Source organism: Elephas maximus, chromosome 9 (genome assembly GCF_024166365.1).
Source record: "Elephas maximus indicus isolate mEleMax1 chromosome 9, mEleMax1 primary haplotype, whole genome shotgun sequence".
NCBI lineage: Eukaryota > Metazoa > Chordata > Mammalia > Proboscidea > Elephantidae > Elephas > Elephas maximus.
Genome location: NC_064827.1, coordinates 92,334,129 through 92,353,308, shown reverse-complemented (window position 1 = coordinate 92,353,308; position 19,180 = coordinate 92,334,129). Strand labels below are relative to the sequence as shown.

The 19,180-nt window shown below is 38.5% G+C and overlaps 1 protein-coding gene across 3 annotated transcripts in view; it reads right to left on the bottom strand.

The window, feature by feature from the left end:
- The window catches only part of PCSK5 (proprotein convertase subtilisin/kexin type 5), a 492,175-nt gene that overhangs the window by 286,367 nt on the left and 186,628 nt on the right, over positions 1 to 19,180 (bottom strand). For all 3 annotated transcript variants that reach the window (XM_049895206.1, XM_049895204.1, XM_049895205.1), the window contains exons 6-7: positions 14,458 to 14,546; positions 10,424 to 10,596 (exon numbers count right to left, since the gene is read on the bottom strand). In XM_049895206.1, the coding sequence (XP_049751163.1) occupies positions 10,424 to 10,596; positions 14,458 to 14,546 (262 nt within the window). The remainder of the gene's footprint in view (positions 1 to 10,423; positions 10,597 to 14,457; positions 14,547 to 19,180) is intronic.

The window sequence follows — 19,180 nt, the reverse complement described above, 5'->3', positions numbered from 1 at the left end:
AATTGTGCTATGCCATCAACACATTTGATATATGCTGAAGAATATCAATTACACCAAGTTTTATTAAAGTTTAAGAATCCAAATGGGACAAAAAGATGATTCCAAGTGTCGTGTATTGAACTGTGCCCCCCAAAATATCTGTCAGCTTGGCTAGGTCATGATTCCCTTGCATGACTGTCTACCATTTTATATTCAGATGTGATTTCCCTATGTGTTGTAAACCCCATCACTATGATGGAATAAGATGGATTAGCGGCAGTTATATTGATGAGGTCTACAAGATTAGATAGTGTCTTAGGCCAATCTCTTTTGAGATATAAAAGAAAGAAGTGAGCAGAGAGACGTGGGGGCCTCATACCACCAAGAAAGCAGCACTGGAGCAAAGCGCATCCTTTGGACCTGAGGTTCCTGCGCTAAGATGTTTCCAGACCAAGGGAAGACTGATGCATCACAAGGACCTTCCTTCAGAGCCGAAAGAGACAGAAAGTCTTCCCCTGGAGTCAGCGCCCTGAACTTGGACTTCTAGCCTGCTGGCTAGAAAGAAAACAAAAATCCTCACAACTGGACCAATGAGCAACATCATGATAAATGGAGAAAAGCTTGAAGTTGTCAAGACTTTCATTTTACTTGGATCCACAATCAACAGCCATGGAAGCAGCAGTCAAGAAATCAAAAGACGCATTGCATCGGGTAAATCTGCTGCAAAGGACCTCTTCAAAGTGTTGAAGAGCAAAGATGTCACCCTGAAGACTGAGGTGCGCCTGACCCAAGCCATGGTGTTTTCAATCCCATCATATGCATGTGAAAGCTGGACAATGAATAAGGAAGACCGAAGAAGAGTTGACGTCTTTGAGTTGTGGTGTTGGCGAAGAATATTGACTATACCACGGACTGCCAAAAGAATGAACAAATCTGTCTTGGAAGAAGTGCAGCCAGAATGCTTCTTAGAGGCAAGGATGGCGAGACTGTGTCTTACATACTTTGGACATGTTGTCAGGAGGGATCAGTCCCTGGAGAAGGACATCATGCTTGGCAGAGACCCTCAACAAGGTGGATTGACACAGTGGCTGCAACAATGAGCTCAGGCATAACAACAATTGTAAGGATGCCTCAGGACCAGGCAGTGTTTTGTTCTGTTGTGCATAGGGTCGTTATGAGTTGGAACCAACTCGACGGCACCTAACAACAACAACAACAGCCTACTGGGCTGTGAGAGAATAAAATTCTCTTTGTTGAAGCCATCTGCTTGTGGTATTTCTGTTAGAGCAGAACTAGATGACTAAGACACCAAGACAACTATACTGCACTACAATAAGTTTGGCTGTGTTGTACTATATATTCTTTTTTTATTGTTTACAGGATTCGGTATGTGGGAGGGACTTTAGGATTTTTCTTGCACTTTATTTAGAATATTTATTTATCATTTTGTGCTGAGCTCCCCAAAGACAAGGGCTGAGTGTTGTCTTTTCATTCCCACCTAGCACAGTGCCTGGAATATTGGCTTTACCACCCAGTGAAGGTCTCCTGAATGCAATCGGGAATAAATGAATGAATGAAGCATATACCAAATAAAACTTTCGGCTCTTAGCTTTGTATTCTGACACAGTCACGTCAAGGAGCCAGAGCAAAGGCTCCCCATGGTAAGTGCAGCCATGTCGGTCTGAATGAGAAGAACTTTTAAACTGTCCTTTCCTGAGAGAACATGTAAGATTTCAATACACAGACCCCGGGCTAAATTGTGAAAGACCTTGTATGCGGTGCTTAGAAACTTAGAATGTTCCTTTGGAGTTCATGGGTAATCAGTGTTAAGTTTTAAAGAGAAGAAAAATCACATCGTTTGCATTAAAAAAAAAATTTCTTTGGCTGCAGTATTCAGGCTGAATTGAAAGTCGAAGCTCAAGATAGGAATATGGAAGTTTTGGAAGCAAGCTATTCCCAAGGTTTATGAGTGATGTTGGAGTCCCTGGGTGGTGTAAATGGTCAAGTGCTGGACTACTAACCGAAAGGTTTGAACCCAGCCAGAGATGCCTTGGGAGAAAGGCCTGGTGGACTGCTTCTGAAACCCTATGGAGCTTGGAAACCCTATGGAGCACAGTTCTACTCTGCAACACATGGGGTTACCATCAGTCAGAATTGACTCCATGTCAACTGGTTTGGCTTTTTTTTTTGGTTTTACTAGTGATGTTGGTTCTAATTATGAGGGCAAGTGGTAGATTCCACAGGCTTTTAGGAAATAACATGGTCAACACTTACTGGTTTCTAAGATGAGGAAAGAAAGGAATCATAGGTTTTAGGGATGAATAGTGATGCCATCTACAAGTATCCCGCTAACCATAAGTACATAAATGTGTTGGTACGAATTGCCTTAACTGCTGAAATTATTTCCAGTTCTACTGTTCTGGCTCTAAAGTTCTAACAAATTTAGCTGAATGGTTTGTAAAGTAGTTCTACAGAATTTAAAATGGAGTTAAATTTAAAGGGAAATTTATGAAGGTCAGGAGAATAAAAGCTCTTGTGGGATTAAAGTTGAGAACGTTGATTAAATAAAGCTCAACACATCTTTTTACTGCAGGATTTCTCAGAGCCTTTGATATGCTTTTAAATTTCTAAGAGGGAACATAGAATCGGTGGTGTTCTTCAAATGTATTTGACAACAAAATTCCTCCACTCTTGTTGCCGCCCCCGACCCCTGCTTTTTTAAGCATTTTTTGAAACTAGTGTTTATAGAACACATTTTAGAAATTACTCTCTTGGCTGTTTTCTCCTTCTTATGTTGGCCATTCTCAACAATAAGTTTCATTGAACAATATGAAATCAATTAAACCCAGATATTTAGAACAATTATGACTTTTACAATATTTCACATGGTAATCAGCATTTCACTTCTATCACCCTTGCCCGTTTTCAGTGATGATAATGATTAAGATTCACAAAATAATTATTGAGACTTTACTATGTTCCAGGAATTTTACTAAGTATTTTACAGGCGTTCATCATGCAATCCTCACGACAGTCCTATAAAGCAATTACTAGAATTTAATTCCATTTTATAGAAGATCAAACTGATCCTCAGAAAGGCTAATTAACATGAAAAAGAGAAGAAAGTGTTAGAAACCACTTTTCCAAACTGGAGAGTCTGAATCCAGAGCCTGGGCACATTAACCATCATACTGTATCGTGTATGTTGATAACTCATTTCTAAAATATTAAGCCAAAAACAATGCAAATGTGGTCTTTAAGTAAACTCACTCAGTACATACAACAAATTGGCATGGAAGTCATTCTTATGTTCATTCACGCACTCATTCTTTCATTCACTAAATACTTGTTCAGTTCGAATCCGCCAGGTGCTCCTTGGAAACTCTAGGGGGCAGATCTACTCTGTCCTATAGGGTCGCTATGAGTCGGAATCAACTTGATGGCACTGGGTTTTTTTTTTTTTTTTAACTATTATAGGTCAGAAACTGTTGGGGTACATGGGATTCAGTAGAAGATCAAACAGCTAAACTCCACATCTTTGTGAAACTGAGATTCTAGTGGAGGAAGACAGATAGCCAAGAAGATAAGTAAATATAATAAATAAAATGGGGGATAATAACTGCCAAGAAGGGGTTAGGAAGAACTGGAGTGCATGTGTGTTAAATTGTGGATAGGTAGCCTTGTTGTTAGGTCAAGTTAGATGAGAACTCGGAGGAGCACTGAGTTTCCCTTAGGGAGGTCACTGGTGACTTTGATAACAGCTGCTTCTGTGGAGTAGTTGGGCAAAGTTCTGATGCAGTGGGTTCAAGAGATAATGGAGGAAGAGAATTTGTAGAAAGCCAATACAGATAATGGTTTCAATGAATTAATTCTGTTTAAAGGAAAAGAGAGAAATGGACAGGAACTGGAAAGAGACAAGGGAACAAGAGATGGCTATTTTTTCTTCTTAAGATGGGAAAAGTAACAGCATAAATGTATGTTGATGGCAGTAAGACAGTTGAGAGGGAAATTTTGATGATGAACGAAAACAGAATCACTTGAGCTATGTCTTTGACTGGGTGAGAAGGGATGGGGCCCAGTGAACCAACAGACAAGGTGGCCTTAGGTAGACGATGAATGATTAATTCATCATAGTCACAGGAGGAAGGCTAGGTTATATGGCCATAGATGAAAGTGGGTCGTCAGATATGCGAAATAAAATAGAAATGACAACATGTAACAGAATTTACTAGATTTCTTTGAGGCACATGTTTTGACTTCTTTAACTGTGTTGAATTTCAGTTTTCCTTGTCTGTAAAATTGGGGAGAAGAATACTTATCTTATGAGATGATTGTGAAGAATTAAAAGTTATAATTTATTTTAGGGCTTAGAAGAGTGACTGTAATAAACAAAAATGTTAAATGTTATTGTTAAATAATTTTATGAAGCTCAAACTCTACAACTCCAGTTGTTGCATTTAATTTTACAGCTCCTTAGCATCAAATAAAATGCAACCCTTGGAAAAAACAGAGCAAATTGTCAGTTGTAACATGGTTTGCTGAACACAGTTTCTCTAATGCAACTTTGGCCCATTAATTCTAAAGGGGCTGCAAATCGGATCAATCTGATTTTGTTAAAGTCTTTGAAACAGTGCTGAATTCCTATTGAGCCAAATGTGTTCTTATGGTAAACAAATAGGAAGTATTTTGAAATTCAATATTTTCTACATTTTTTGATTAGCAAGCAGAAGGAACGGATGTAATCAATACTTGGCCTCCCCGAGCAAAATTTATTTATTTCCTCTGTGAAAGTCTTTCTTGAGAGCAGTTAAGAATTACTGTGTTGAAGATTTCTCTAGGGAGTTCAACTCAAAGTCTTGGGTTTCTCTCCCTTCCCACCCCATCCTTGTGAAGATTTCTTGACGCTTCTGCTACCCAACCATTATCAACTTTCTCCTGGACCACTTCAACCTTCCACTCTTGCCTCCCCATTCCTCACACAACATACAGCCCATTTTCTATATAGCAGTGATCTTTTAAAAATATAAATCAGGTTGGGTTACTACCTGTTTAAAATCCTCCAATGGCTTTCTTTTACAATAAAACGCAAACAGCCACGGAGGTTTAGTAAGGTCTGCAGAGCTACCCCTGTCCACCTTTTCAACCTACTTCCTACAGCCTTCCTTCTGTTCACACTACTCCCAATGCCAAATTAACACTCAAACCAAACCAAAACAGCAAAAACCAAAAAACCCAAACCTGTTCCCTCTAGTTGATTTTGACTCATAATGACCTACAGGACAGAGTAGAACTGCCCCATAGCTGTTTCCAAGGAGCAGATAGTGGATTTGAACTGCTGACCTTTTGGTTAGCAGCCGTAGCGCTTAACCACTATGCCACCAGGGCTCCAAATAAGCACTATGTTCTGGAAATATACCAAGCTCATTCTCCACTCAGGGCTCTTTGCTCTTGCCTTTTCTTCTGCACAAAACATTCCTCCTCCAGTATTTTGCATGGCTGCTTCTTATCATATATGTCTTCACCCAAATGTCACCTCCTCAAAGAGGACTCTTAGTCCTTCCTAACTAAAGCAATCATTCAGTTTTATTTCTTTCATAACACTTATCCCTAGCTGAAATAGTCTAGACTGTTTCTATGCTTGTTTTCTGTCTGGTCACTAGCATATTGGGGCTGTTATGTGTTTTATGTGTTATGAATAAAACTTAGATCTCTTCTTTACTCCTTTATCTACAGGGTATAGGAAGTGGGAACTCACTAATTTAATAGAAATAATAAATAAATTCCAATCCTTGCATTTTGTAGATGATTCATTTAAAACGCCACTAGGCCAGAGTGACTTTACATCACCACATAAGTTTTCAGTTAGCCAAGTAAAAAAAAAACAAAACCAACTGCCATCAAGTTGATTCCGACTCATAGCGACCCTATAGGACAGAGTAGAACTGCCCCATAGAGTTTCCAAGACTGCCTGGTGGGTTTCAACTGCAGACCTCTTGGTTAGCAGCCATGGCATTTAACCACTTCGCCACCAGGGTTCCCTAGCTAAGTAAAGCAATTATTTTATCAGTCATTCATTTCTTCATTCCTTCAACAGCTCACTCGTTTATTCAATGCTCATTTATTTCTTTACAGTGCTCTATAATCTAACTTTGTATAAAGGATTTATCTAATTTTTCAATATATTTGACAATATGTACATTATATAATGGATATAAATTAGCATAATCTCAAAAACTAAACACAACCAAACCCATTGAGGTCGAGTCGATTCCAACGCAGAGTAGAACTGCCCCATAGGGTTTCCAAAGAGCATCTGATGGATTCGAACTGCCGATCTTTTTGGTTAGCAGCTGTAGCTCTTAACCACTATATCAAATCTCAAAAGAAATAAAATTTACTGTCTCAAGTGCTGTCTGATAACAGAGTAGAGGGTGGAAAGGTTTTTTTTAATTTCCTAGAAAAAACTATCTAATATACTACTTAATTCCCTAGAAAAATCTATTTAATATACTACTTAAAATATTAAATTATATAGTCACAGATATTTAGAGAAATATCCCTTGGGAAAATACGAATGAAATTTAAGACTACAAACTTGAATAATTGAATTTGTATATCCAGAGGTTATCTCAATGAAATTGAAGACGTGCTTTTAAGGGCAAGTAAAATTAAAGATATATATATACAGAGAGAGAGAGAGAGAGAATGAAGTGACACTGCAGAATTCAGAAAGTCTATGCTGACTTTCACCATATTATTTTTAATATAGCACAACAGGTAATTCAATGGAACCACCTAGAACTCAGCAGTGTGGAAATGATATAGGAGAAAAGGATAGGGGACTGAGGACAAAGGTAAACAGCTTTATTTTTGAAGGACATAAACTCTTCTCTGAAAACAGAAAGTAATGGAAATATAAAATATATTTATTGAGCACATACTAAGTTCCAGGTGCTATGCAATTGTTCTACATTATCTCATTTGGCACTCATACCTCTGTAAATAAGTACTACTATTGTCCCTACTTTAGAAGAGGAAATGGAAGCAGAGTGGTAATGCATATAGTCAGACAGCAGTAAATGTCAGATCCTGGACTCAACCCTAGCCGAACTGCAAAGCCTATGTGTACCAAACAGGTAAAAACACTATCCTGTTGATCTTTTCACATTCAAATGGGCCAACATTGCTTTTCCATATCTAGATGTGCAATGCTAGGAGCCAGAGAATAATGTGTCCTTTTTAAGAGCTATTTCTTTTGTTACTACCTTAACTCTAAAAAAATTAATGGGTTGTTTTAAAAAACTGAACTCCTTTTTTTCCAGAGTAAAACTTTGAAAGATCCTCAATGGAATGTTGCATAAATTATGGGATCCTCACACACTAAATTTTGAAACAAATAAAATGAATGAGTTCTGTCTTTACGGATGCCCTGGGAAGGATGCCCATGACCCACTGTCAGGTGAAAACGGCAACATGCAGAGCCACAGGTATTGTATGATCCTGCTTGGTGTATTTACGTGCACAAGAGTATGAAAAGATGCAATCCATGCTCTGAACAATGGTTACCGAATTGAGTGGAGAAATGTATTATTAATTTTATCTTTACATATTTTTGTATATGATTTGTTACATCAAGCATGGGTTACTTTTGAAATGAATAATGAGTACAGAGTAAAATTTTTTCAAATTACTTATTTCTAAATATGATCCTCCTAAGTGTTTAAGTCCTTGAGTGGTGCAAATGGTTAACGCGAGTGGCTCCTCACAGAAAGGTTGGAGATTCAAGTCCACCCAGAGAAGCTAGGGAAGAAAGTCCTGGTCGTCTATTTCTTAAAAATCAGTGATGAAAACCTCACGATGCACAGTTCTACTCTGATACACATGGGGTTGCCCTGAGTCGGAATTAACGGGACAGCAACTAGATACTGGTTATGTGTTCGAATAGTTTCCCAGATGATCTTCTTTCTAATCTTAACCCTTTTCTATTCTTCCTTCAAACAAAGCACCTCGTTTTTCATTTATTTTACCCACTTAGCTTCCAGTTAAGATTGCCACTGAAGAAAGGATTCCCCAGCAAAAAGAAATTTGAAAACCATTGGTTCATGAAACCTGATTCAATGACATGCCTGTGAATCTGCTACTAAAACCAGTTCGTGAATATAGGGTATTCTCTGTATACACATGTACACTCATGAGGCTGTGGGTTTTTTATATTAGTAAGAAATTCCAGATTCTTCTTTACGATATTAAAAGCCACACACATACAATTTGAAATTAAATGTAAATGATGTTTGGTTTATTTAATGTGAATTATCATTTTATGGATGGCATATATAAAGAGAACACTATTTAGGAGACCAGGGCTTTAGTAACAGAATCACCAGATTATTTAAAATACATCCATTTACTGTTAGAGGACTTTGAAAGGAAAACTCTAGGCAATGATTTAAAACATTATCTTCTGGGTTAAGAGGGCTCTAATGTAGCTGCAAATTGACGGAGCAGGTTTGGTTAGGAAGTGTCTACAGTGCAAGTACATAAGCTTTCCCCTCTAGTCTATTTCAGAATAATCAGGGGGCTGCTTAGCTCAGTCTTCTGATTAAAACCCTAACACTGATCCCATGAAGGTGTGAGAGAATCATTATTTGTACTCCAGCTGCAATGCTATATTAATCAGCTGCATGCAATCCACTGTGCCAAATATATAACAACTCTGTGGTTAGCATAATTTGTAGTAAATTAAATTCGATTCAACAAACATTTATTGAGCACTCAGTAGGGTTCCTTGCACTGCATAGGTTTCGCAAAGCCCACAAAGACGGGTCACACACAGGCTCTACTTTCTAGGAACTTACAATTTAGTGGGGGAGATATACCCAGAACCAACTCTGCTATAAAGCACAAAATGATAAAGACTGTATGGAACACCAATAATGATATGAAGTAAAGCGAGCACTGGGCAGAGATTCCTTCTACTTAATTCTGGTTTGGCCAATGAGAAGGTTTCAGGGAAGAGGTAACAATTTAGCTGAGGCCTGAATGTCAAATTGGATGTGGCTACACAGTGGTAAAACTGGGGGTGGGATAGGGTGCCAGGTAAAACCAAAGACCAAACCTGTTGCGGTCGAGTCCATTCCAACTCATAGCGACCCTATAGGACAGAACAGAACTGCCCCACAGAGTTTCTAAGGAGCGTCTGGTGGATTCGAACCGTGGATCTTTTGATTAGCTGCTGTAGCTCTTAACTACTACGCCACCAGCGTTTCCAAGTAGAAAGAAGGAAATGGAAGTGAAGGCCAGATCGATGACAGCCTTAAATGAACATGATTAAATATATGCTTTATGTCACCCAAAGGTCAATAGATGATTAAGTCAGAAAAGAGCTGTTTTGGCAGAGGCCCCCTCTTCTCACGATTTTAAGTATGTAACGCCCTTATTGTTCATTAAATTTTACTGAATTATTTATACAATAATTTCTTACTGCATTATTATACTAGATTCTGTGGTTTGTTTTTTCGTGGGGGAGGATGGTCCGTAAGTTTGAAGTGAAATCAAAGGCAATGATGATAGGTTAAGCTGCCTGGTTCGGGAGACTGGAAGCTAGCATAAGAATAATATTCTCCTGGGACAGAGGTGAGACTGGGGAAAGGACTACAGGAGAGATGGCCAGGAGGGCAAGGTTGGATAATCTATCACCAACTGAGTGCCATTATCTCCACTTCTCAATCCCACAGCCCCAAGAATTTACTTCTCTAAATGCAATATTAATTAGTATATTTCCTTTGAACAAACCTGAGCATCCGAACATTCATCAGAGGAAACTCTCTAGCTCTTGAGCTTATCTGCCAAACAGAAAGAACTTAACCCAAACGTTTAAAACCTCTTTTTCTTGGTGGCATGGTGGTTAACAGTTAGGCTGCTAACCGAACGGTCTGCAGTTTTAATCCACCAGCCGTTCCATGGGAGAAAGATGTGATACTCTGCTTACATAAAGATTTACAACTTTGGACACCCCTGGGCAGTTCTACTCTTTCCTATAGGGTCGCAATGAGTTGGAATCAACTCAATGGCAATGGGTTTAGTTTGGTTTTGGTTTGGGTGATACAAACAATTTCCTTTTGGCTACTAACCAAAAGGGCAGAACTTCAAGCCACCCAGCAGTACCACAGAAGAATGTCCTGGGATCTGCTTTCATAAACATTATAGCCAAGAAAACCCTATGGATCTCAGCTCTACTCCGTAACAAACGCGGTTGCCATGAGTTGGAATGGACTCAATGGCAATGTTGTTTTGTTTCGGTTTTCCTTTTACCGCTTCTCAGTACACAAGATCTATCCATTCCTCTAAGACTGGAGGACTGGAAATCCACAGACTCAGGAACGGCTTCATGTGAGAACTGTCACCTAGACACACAGCATAGGGCCTAGATGCTTTTAAAACCTACCATTCTAACGCCGTTTTCAAAAGCTTGCCGGGTGAGTGGAGCTGGTCCGTCCACCGTCTTGCCATCATCATCCGGGCCCCAGCTTGCACTGTAAATGTGGACATGCTGGGGATTGAAGCTAACTGATTTTGCTTCAACCATGTCCGTGACATCTCCATCTAGCATTCGCACTCCTTCAAAACAGAAAGGGGAACAAGCTCGATTACTGAGGTTTTCCTACATGACACACAAACAGCCCATGACATCTTCCGGTTTCAGGATATTTTGGGGGAAAGCAAAAACTTTTATTATTTTAACGTTTAAGTGAATATATTTTCCCAGTAAAAGGAAAACACAGACCTTACTGAAGCCTTCTGGGGGAGAAAGGAAGTCACATTGCATGTAAAACAGCAAAACTTCTTTACATTTTTTGATGTATTGTTCTTTAAGGCTCCAATCCCCACAGCAGCTGCCATCCTCTCGCTTCTCCCTCTCTTAAGAGAATACTTGACAAAGAGAGCCTCAAGCAATCCATCTTCCCTAAATTTCTTTTCATTAGGTACCTTGTGTTCATAATTGGTATAAAACATTCTGACCTTTGCAGTCTTACAAAATTTGAAAAGCTGCCAAGTTACGTTGGTCTAATTTCCTCCATATTTAATATTATCTCCTAATCTGTAAGAATGATGTGAACGCACTATAGTACTTCTTTGCCAAGTTATTTATGAGTCAAATAATAAATGAGAATGCTTTCTGTGCTTGTAACACTTTAAATAATTCTCAAAGGGTCTTAGCACTGTTTAGTCATTAATCTTCATTTAAGTGTATTACTGTTAGACAGGAACTTATTATTAACCCTGTTTTGTAAAAACAGAAACTAAGATATTCAGAAATAAATTATTTGCCAAATGCCAGGCTCTCCTTTTTTCCTTTCATTTTGGAGACTTGCATGAGAAAATCCATGTCTGTTATGAATAGAGGAAAACAAAAAAACATCTCGCTGTGAAGAAAATATGCCTGTATTTTGTACTTACACTAAATACCATCATTGAGACATTGGAGTATTTTTAAATGATATCTTTACAGCCCAAATTTACTCCTAAGGATAAACTTGTTATCCAACAGGATTTTAAGTTTTTATCGGTTACCAATAAATGGGGATTAAATGATAAAACCCCAAATCAGGCAGCTTTAGATACTATGTGATTTGAGGTAGAAATTCTCACAGAAAATAAAAATAATCTTGAAGACTATTATATCACTTTTTAAAAAATGTTTAACTTTTAACTGTAAAAATTTCAAACATATAGAAAAACAGAATAGTATAATGAGCAGTGATATAGCCAGTATTCAACATTTGTTAACATTTTGCCACATTTTCTTCATCTTTTTAAACTACTTTGCAGATACTATGACACTTCATCCTTTAATATACTTTTACCAAAAAGTGTGGAAATAAGGTCCTACTTTATCATCAAAGGAAACCCTGATGGTGCAGTGGTTAAGAGCTACAGCTTCTAATCAAAAGGTTGGCAGTTCAAATCCACCAGCTGCTCCTTGGAAATTCTATGGGGCAGTTCTACTCTGTCTTATAGGGTTGCTACGAGTCAGGATCGAATCGACAGCAATGGGTTTTCATCAAATACCCAGTCAACATTAAATTTCCCCCAAGCGTTCCTAAAGACATTGCATTTGGTTGTTATGCCTCTTGAGTGTCTTTCCCTCTAGACTTTTTGTGGATTTTTAAAGGAGATGTATGTTAACAAGTGATGCCGAGAATGAAGACAGTTGAACAAGCCCCTTTAGAAATTATGGAACAGAAACTGTATTACGAGGGCTTATCATTACTTTGTTCTGTGGAAGCAAAGGACCCAGCAGAATGTCCTGCATGTATTGGGCCCATTGTTGTTTTTTTTTTTTTTAATTAGATTTGAATATTCAAAATTTATCTGCACATTTTGTACTGAAGAACCTTACACTACTTCATGTTCTTACTATTTAAAAGCATAAAATAGAACTATTCTACCTGCAAAGGGAGGTCTGAAATAAACCCTGTACCAGATAGCCCCCCAAATAATGTGACCAATATGTCTAAATGTCAACATACAGGAGTTATCTATACAACACCCTAATTCGGTTTCTGTTATTTATGTGAAATCCACAAATAAAATGCTTGATGAAATCATATAGAGAGGATAGCACTTCTGGCTGAAAACTCACACATAAGAATTTTGATTCTTCAAGTTTAAATCTGAAAGGCTGCTTCTTTTCCCTCATTTAATGCCAAGCCTTCATGCCTTGGGTTTGAAGGATTAAATGCATACTTCAGGAAGTTTTTGTTTTAGGGCATGAGAACACTTGCAAGTCATGGCCATATGTTCATTTTTTTCACCAAGGTACTGTTAAGCTGGGTCAGCAGTTTAGCTGTTAAGGTCACAAGTTCATCCCCTCATTCCCTCAAGGTCAGCGAGAGAGGGGTGGAGAGTAATGATGGGGATATGGGATGTGCAGCTGTGCACGTGACAGACAGTGTTTGGGACAGTGAGAGGGGCTGACTGGGTAGCTACCGTGGTCATCTCATTCTCTTGGGAAGACGGGTCTTCAGCACACTCGTCATTCTTCAGGGAAAAGTCTTTGTGTCCTTTCCTTTAGCTGCTCCACAAGCACCTCCCTGCTACATAGCAGATGTTGTCAGAGTATAGCTAATTGTTGGCTAACGAGCTGCCATACTGTATGAATTCAAGGTGAAATAAAGGAAAGACCCAAACCCCACTGCCACTGAGTTGATTCTGACTCATTGCAACCCTACAGGATGGAGTAGAACTGCCCCATAGAGTTTCCAAGGAGCACCTGGTGGATTTGAACTGTTGACCTTTTGGTTAGCAGCCATAGCTCTTAACCAGTACGCCACCAGGGTTTCCAAAGGAAAGAAAGAGGTAAAATATACTATGGACTGACATTCAAGGTAGTCTCAGAAAGCCTTGCCTTAGCACCATTATTAGATACCCCAAATATTTCACGTTACAGGGCTATATTTATATCTTCACCCTAGAAAGGATTGTAATTTTTATTCCTTACTTTCAACTCTATTTACCACTTGGAAACAAATAGTGCTTTGAAAATAAGGAGGTCAACCTGGTCCCAGGAATTTCATTCATCTTGTGATACCCTTTAGGAGACCCCGAGGGGATACCTCCAGGCCGCCATGATCTATACTATCTCTTACAGTGTTTTCTTCTCATTTGTGTATGACTTGTCACCAGGCTGTTGGTAACAAAGATTATTACAAATAGGACAGTTAGCATTTGCTTTTACTAATGCTTGGATTTACACCGCTTTGGCTGGGTGCTTGTAGTAAATGTGTGTATGTTTGAGTGTGTGCGTATGTATGGATATGTATCTATAATCTGAAATTATTAATGTAATCTTTACATTATGGAATGGAAACCCTGGTGGCATAGTGGTTAAGTGCTACGGCTGCTAACCAAAAGGTCAGCAGTTCAAATCCACTAGGTGCTCCTTGGGAGCTCTATGGGCAGTTCTACTCTGTCCTATAGGGTCGCTAGGAGTCACAATTGACTCGACAGCAGTGGGTTTTTTTTTACATTATGGGACTACAAAAGGAGATTTTACCATTTCACATTTTAACTGCAAGTAAAAGGAACTCTTTGTGAAGCCTAAGCAAAAGAGGGTTTTCTGCTTTGACAGAATTTCTTTCCACAGAGATGTTATTGCCTGGTGTTTATATCATTAGCTCTTCCTGACTTAAGCACCAATTGTATATCGATGTCATTGACCCTATTGTCACTATTAGACATTTCTTAATGCCTGTTTAAAGAAAGAAATGTCTATGCCTGCAACACTTTAGAGGTACCCTTTCAGAAGTCTTTGACTGTATTTAACAATACATGTTAACATTGGTCATTTTGCTGTCAGCAATAGTTGAACACTATTATGCAAACATATGCCTGCCTTCAGTTCAAAAGGTTTCTGAAAACCAGTTAGCATGAGAGCTCTTGGCTCATTTCTATATCCATGTAGTTTGTTTCCCATACCTCCGATCTTGGCGTTGAAAGCAATTCCAACTGTGCAATGAGAGTTGTTTGCAGCCGCTGCCACTTCTCCAGCACAGCGCGTCCCATGCCTGCAGGCAGAACACACACACTTTCTAAAGTAAGACACTCCATTCTCGCAAACCCAACACATCATTGCCACCTCTCAGACTTCAAAGTGGTGAAGAATGTACCAAGCTGTGGGTGTTTCTGGAACCTCCTACCCAAGTAGCATTTAGTCAGTCCAAGGCAAACTTTTAGCACTTAATTTCATTCTAATTTGGATTATCTTCTTGGTATGTTTATGAATGACATCTTGCTTGGCCAATCAGAAAATCCCCTTGAAGGCTAAAACCAAATCATATGTTTACTTCTATTCTCCAAAGTTGTACTCTCTAATATGGTAGCCACCAGCCATATGTGGGGTGTGGAGCACTTGAAATGTGGCTAGTGAGACCTCATCTGATTAATTTTAATTTAAAAACAAATACTCAAATCAACTATTGGAAAACTTAAGAATGTAAGGACGTGAATCTACTTTTGAACTTGTCAAATTAAATACAGACCAAATATTTCCAATGAAAACTTACCACCTAAAAAGGGATGTATTACAAGTGCAAAATACACACCGGGTTTCAAAGAATTGTATGAAAAAAAAGTAAAACATCTCATTATTAACTGTTTTATATCAATTACACGTTCAAATGTTTTACTTAACAAAATTCTATCAGAATTAATTTCCCGTTTCTTGTCACCTTTTCATCATTTATTTTTTTAAATGTAGCTGGTAGAAAATTGAAACTTTTTCTGAAACACATTCCCTGTTATTTCTTGCCATAATAACTTTGTTCCTGGATCAGAGAAATCTTATAGCTGAAAGGACTTCCAAGATCATCTTGAGCCAAGGATGGAAAAGAAGTTTCAAGTGCAAAGTACAAGCTGTTTAGAAATGGTCTCACACAACAGTATATTGAGAAGAATTCTAAGGTGTGACTGAATCCATAGAAAGTGCTGACTGATGACTAATGTCTGCCATGGGTGCAGAAGAGGGGCGTGACGACAGTCAGACTGCATTTATCATTGCCTATGAAGTCAATTCCCACCACCCCATTTTTAGAGATAAGGGTTGCCTAAGAGGCACTGAAAGGAGCCCTGGTTATACAGTAGTTGGCAGTCATCTGCTAACAGAAAGGTGGCCAGTTCAAATCCACCAGCTGCTCTGGGGGAGAAAAACGTGGAAGTCTGCTTCTGTAAAGATTTATAGCCTTAGAAACCCTATGAGACAGTTCTACCCTGCCCTACAAGGCCACTGTGAGTCAGAACCAACTTGACGGCAATGGGATTTGGTTCGGGTCTTCAACCTATTACCCGGACTGAGAAAGTCAAATATACCCTCTGTCTCTCTGTGTGTAGGCTGTGTGTGTTTGTTTTTCTATAGCTAACATACTGAGGGTAGTGCCTCATGGGTTCTGCTTTATGCACAAGTCTTCTCCTACCCCGTTGGGCCAAGGTTTTGTCTCCTGCTACTGTGGGCTTGTTAAAATCCAACTCCAGGGGCTATGGGATCAGTTGCTCACCCCTAGAAAATCCCTAAACAACAGCAAAAAAATCCCTAGCACCCACCTAATCTTATAGGTTTGATATTTCACATAATTGTTAGACTCTCTGAAATTCTATTGATGTCCTACCAGTTCAGCGATGTACTAAAAAGCTTTAAAATATTTTCCCAGAAGTTTTAGATATGCTGTGCTGGGAGACATTTCTCTGAGTATCTACCCTACCATATTATCCTAAAACAGAAGAACGAGCTTGTTTGAACATGCCTTAAATATAATGGAGCCCTTCATATGTTGTACACATCATCAATGCATAGTGAATTCTCCTGAATGAAGATCAGAGTGACTATTCCCTTACAAACATGTTCTTGTAAAGATTTCTGGACATTGTGTTCCGTTATGATGTAGGAACCATTCTTGGAAGTCAGGGAAGTTATCTGAGCCAAACCCTCAATCTACCGCTGATATATGTGTTTTAAGTATCAGTTAAATAATATACTACAGCATACTGTAATCAAGGGTCCAAATTGGTAGCTCAACTATATTTACACAGCCCACTCTCTTCAGATGACAATGATCATTACCCCAAGAAAAGTACCAGTCATCTTTTTTATTTTTATACCTTAGTTGACTCAGTCTTCCGACATGGGTTTAAAACAGATCGTGGAAGAATAAATACCACCATGACCTGTCTGAAGTTCAAACATGTGAACAAGATTCAATTTTTTCTTTTTCTCAAAGAATAAGTGTAGTCAATAGGAGCTATATTCATGATCAGTTAGATATAAAAATCACAAAACAAACAAAAGCCTGTGTTTTAGATGTATTTTTCTTTAGATGCCGGAGTCTGAGTACTTAATGTGTTTTCAGCGGGCAGACAGTTTTAGTGGATTTTAGCCCAGAAAACAATTATTCACTATATTGGGCTCTGACCCACATATACCTAAATATGAACTTTATTAGCCAATTATCATGGAGTAACTATCCCGGGGAAAATGAATCACCTTTTAAGCTGTCTTGTATATATGCTCACAATATTACTAAGACACATTTTCAGAGTTTTTCAAGAGATAATCCAATTACATAAATTATAATGGATGTATAGATCAAAGACTTACAAGAACTTGGACATCACCTAAAATAAAGTGGATTATAGACAAACTTAAAAATGCTGTTTGCTCAACATCATTAACAAATGTTGCTGTGGATATGGGAAAGCTGGAACCCTTATCCATTGCTGGTGGGAATACAAAATAGTACAGCTGTTGTGGAAAATATTGTGGCAGACCCAGCAATTTCAATCTTACGTATATACCCAAAAGACTTGAAAGCAGAGACTTGGACACCAGTGTTCTTTGCAGCACTATTCACAATAGCCAAAAAGTGGAAAAAACCCAAATGCTTGTTAACAGATGAATGGGTAACCAAAATGTGGTGTGTGTGTGTGTGTATATATATATATATATATACACACACACACACACCCACAGTGGAATACTATTCAATCAGTAGGAGAAATGAAGTCTTGATACATGCCACAATGTGGATGGAACTTGAAGACATTATGCTGAGTGAAATAAGTTAATCACGAAAGGAAAAACATTGTATGACCTCATTAACATAAAAAAAGAAATGGTAAGTGTATAGAGATAAAAGTTTATTAGTGGTTGCCAAGGGCAGGAGGGAGGGGAAAAGGGGGGATTATTGCTTATGGAGTACTCAGTTTCAATTTATAGTGATAGGAAAATCACATTATTGCATAGCCGATTATTCTAAGTGCTGTCAACAAGTTGTACACCTGTAAAAAGTTGAATTGGCAAAAGTTGTGTGATAAACATACTTACGACAACAACAATAGTAGTTGTTGAGTCTGCTTATGTACAACCAAACACCTCATGGGATTTGGACCCTTGATTTGGAGATTTAGGGTCATGGTTTCATGGGACATCCCAGTTAGTTGGCCGGATAACGTGTTTAGTGCTTCTGTTCTACCTCCTAGTTTGTTGCATAGTTCCTGAGGTCTTAAAAGCTTGCAAGCACCCATCCAAACACCTCATGGGATTTGGATTCTTGATTTGGAGGTTCAGGGTCATGGTTTCATGGGACATCCCAGTTAGTTGGCTGGATAACGTGTTAGTGCTTCTGTTCTAGTTCCTAGTTTGTTGCATAGTTCTCGGGGTGTTAAAAGCTTGCAAGCGGCCATCCAACGCACAATAATTGGTTTGTCTGGAGCAACAGAAGAAGAAGGATAGTCAAGAACAGGAGGAGGAAATGGAAGGTGTGGCTAATTGCCTCAGTGAATAACTGCCTCCTTTGCCACAAGACCAGAGGAACTGGATGGTGCCTGGCTACCATTATTGATCATTTTGATCAAAGATTCTATAGAAGAATTATGATCAAAAGGGGGAAATGCAGGACAAAATTTCAAATTCTCTTATGGAATTCAGACTTTCTCAAACCTTGGAGGTTTTCATGGAGCCCTGAAACTAGAGTCCTGAGATAATCTTTCACCATAAACCAAAAATATCCCCTGAAATCTTTTTAAAACCAAACAATAGGTTAGCTTACCCAGTAAAGAATGTCTGCCTTGAGCACTGTGCTCTTTTAAGAGCTATCTATATTGGATCAAATTGACAACAGGAACTCCAAAGACTAGATAGGAACCTTAAGGGATGATAAGTTTATATTAATGAGGGAAGGACAACTCAGGAAAGGAGGCTGAGAATGGCTGCCAGCTCGAAGAATGTAATCAATGTGACTGAATTGTATATGTAGAAGCTGTTGAATTGGTGTATATCTTGCTGTGTATATTCTCAACATCAACAAAAACAAAATTTTAAAAAAGTAAATAAAAATGCTTCTTGTTGCATCACTTCTTTGATTCTCTTTTAAGGATACTTCCATTGCTGCCAGGGCCCTAGTGAGTGGGAAATGTTTTATTATATAATTTTTTACTGCAATAAACCATTTTGGCTCATACAAGAGAATAATGAATTAAAGATCACACCAGTCTATGTTCTACTACTTTTTTGTATTTGGAAATAAACAGGTTTTATCATCTATTACATTACCTTTTTCCAATCTTACCTTTTAAAATGACACTGTGACTATAACATCTTCTTTGTGGAGAATATCACTTCGAAAGCATTAATCTTACTAATGGGTAAAAT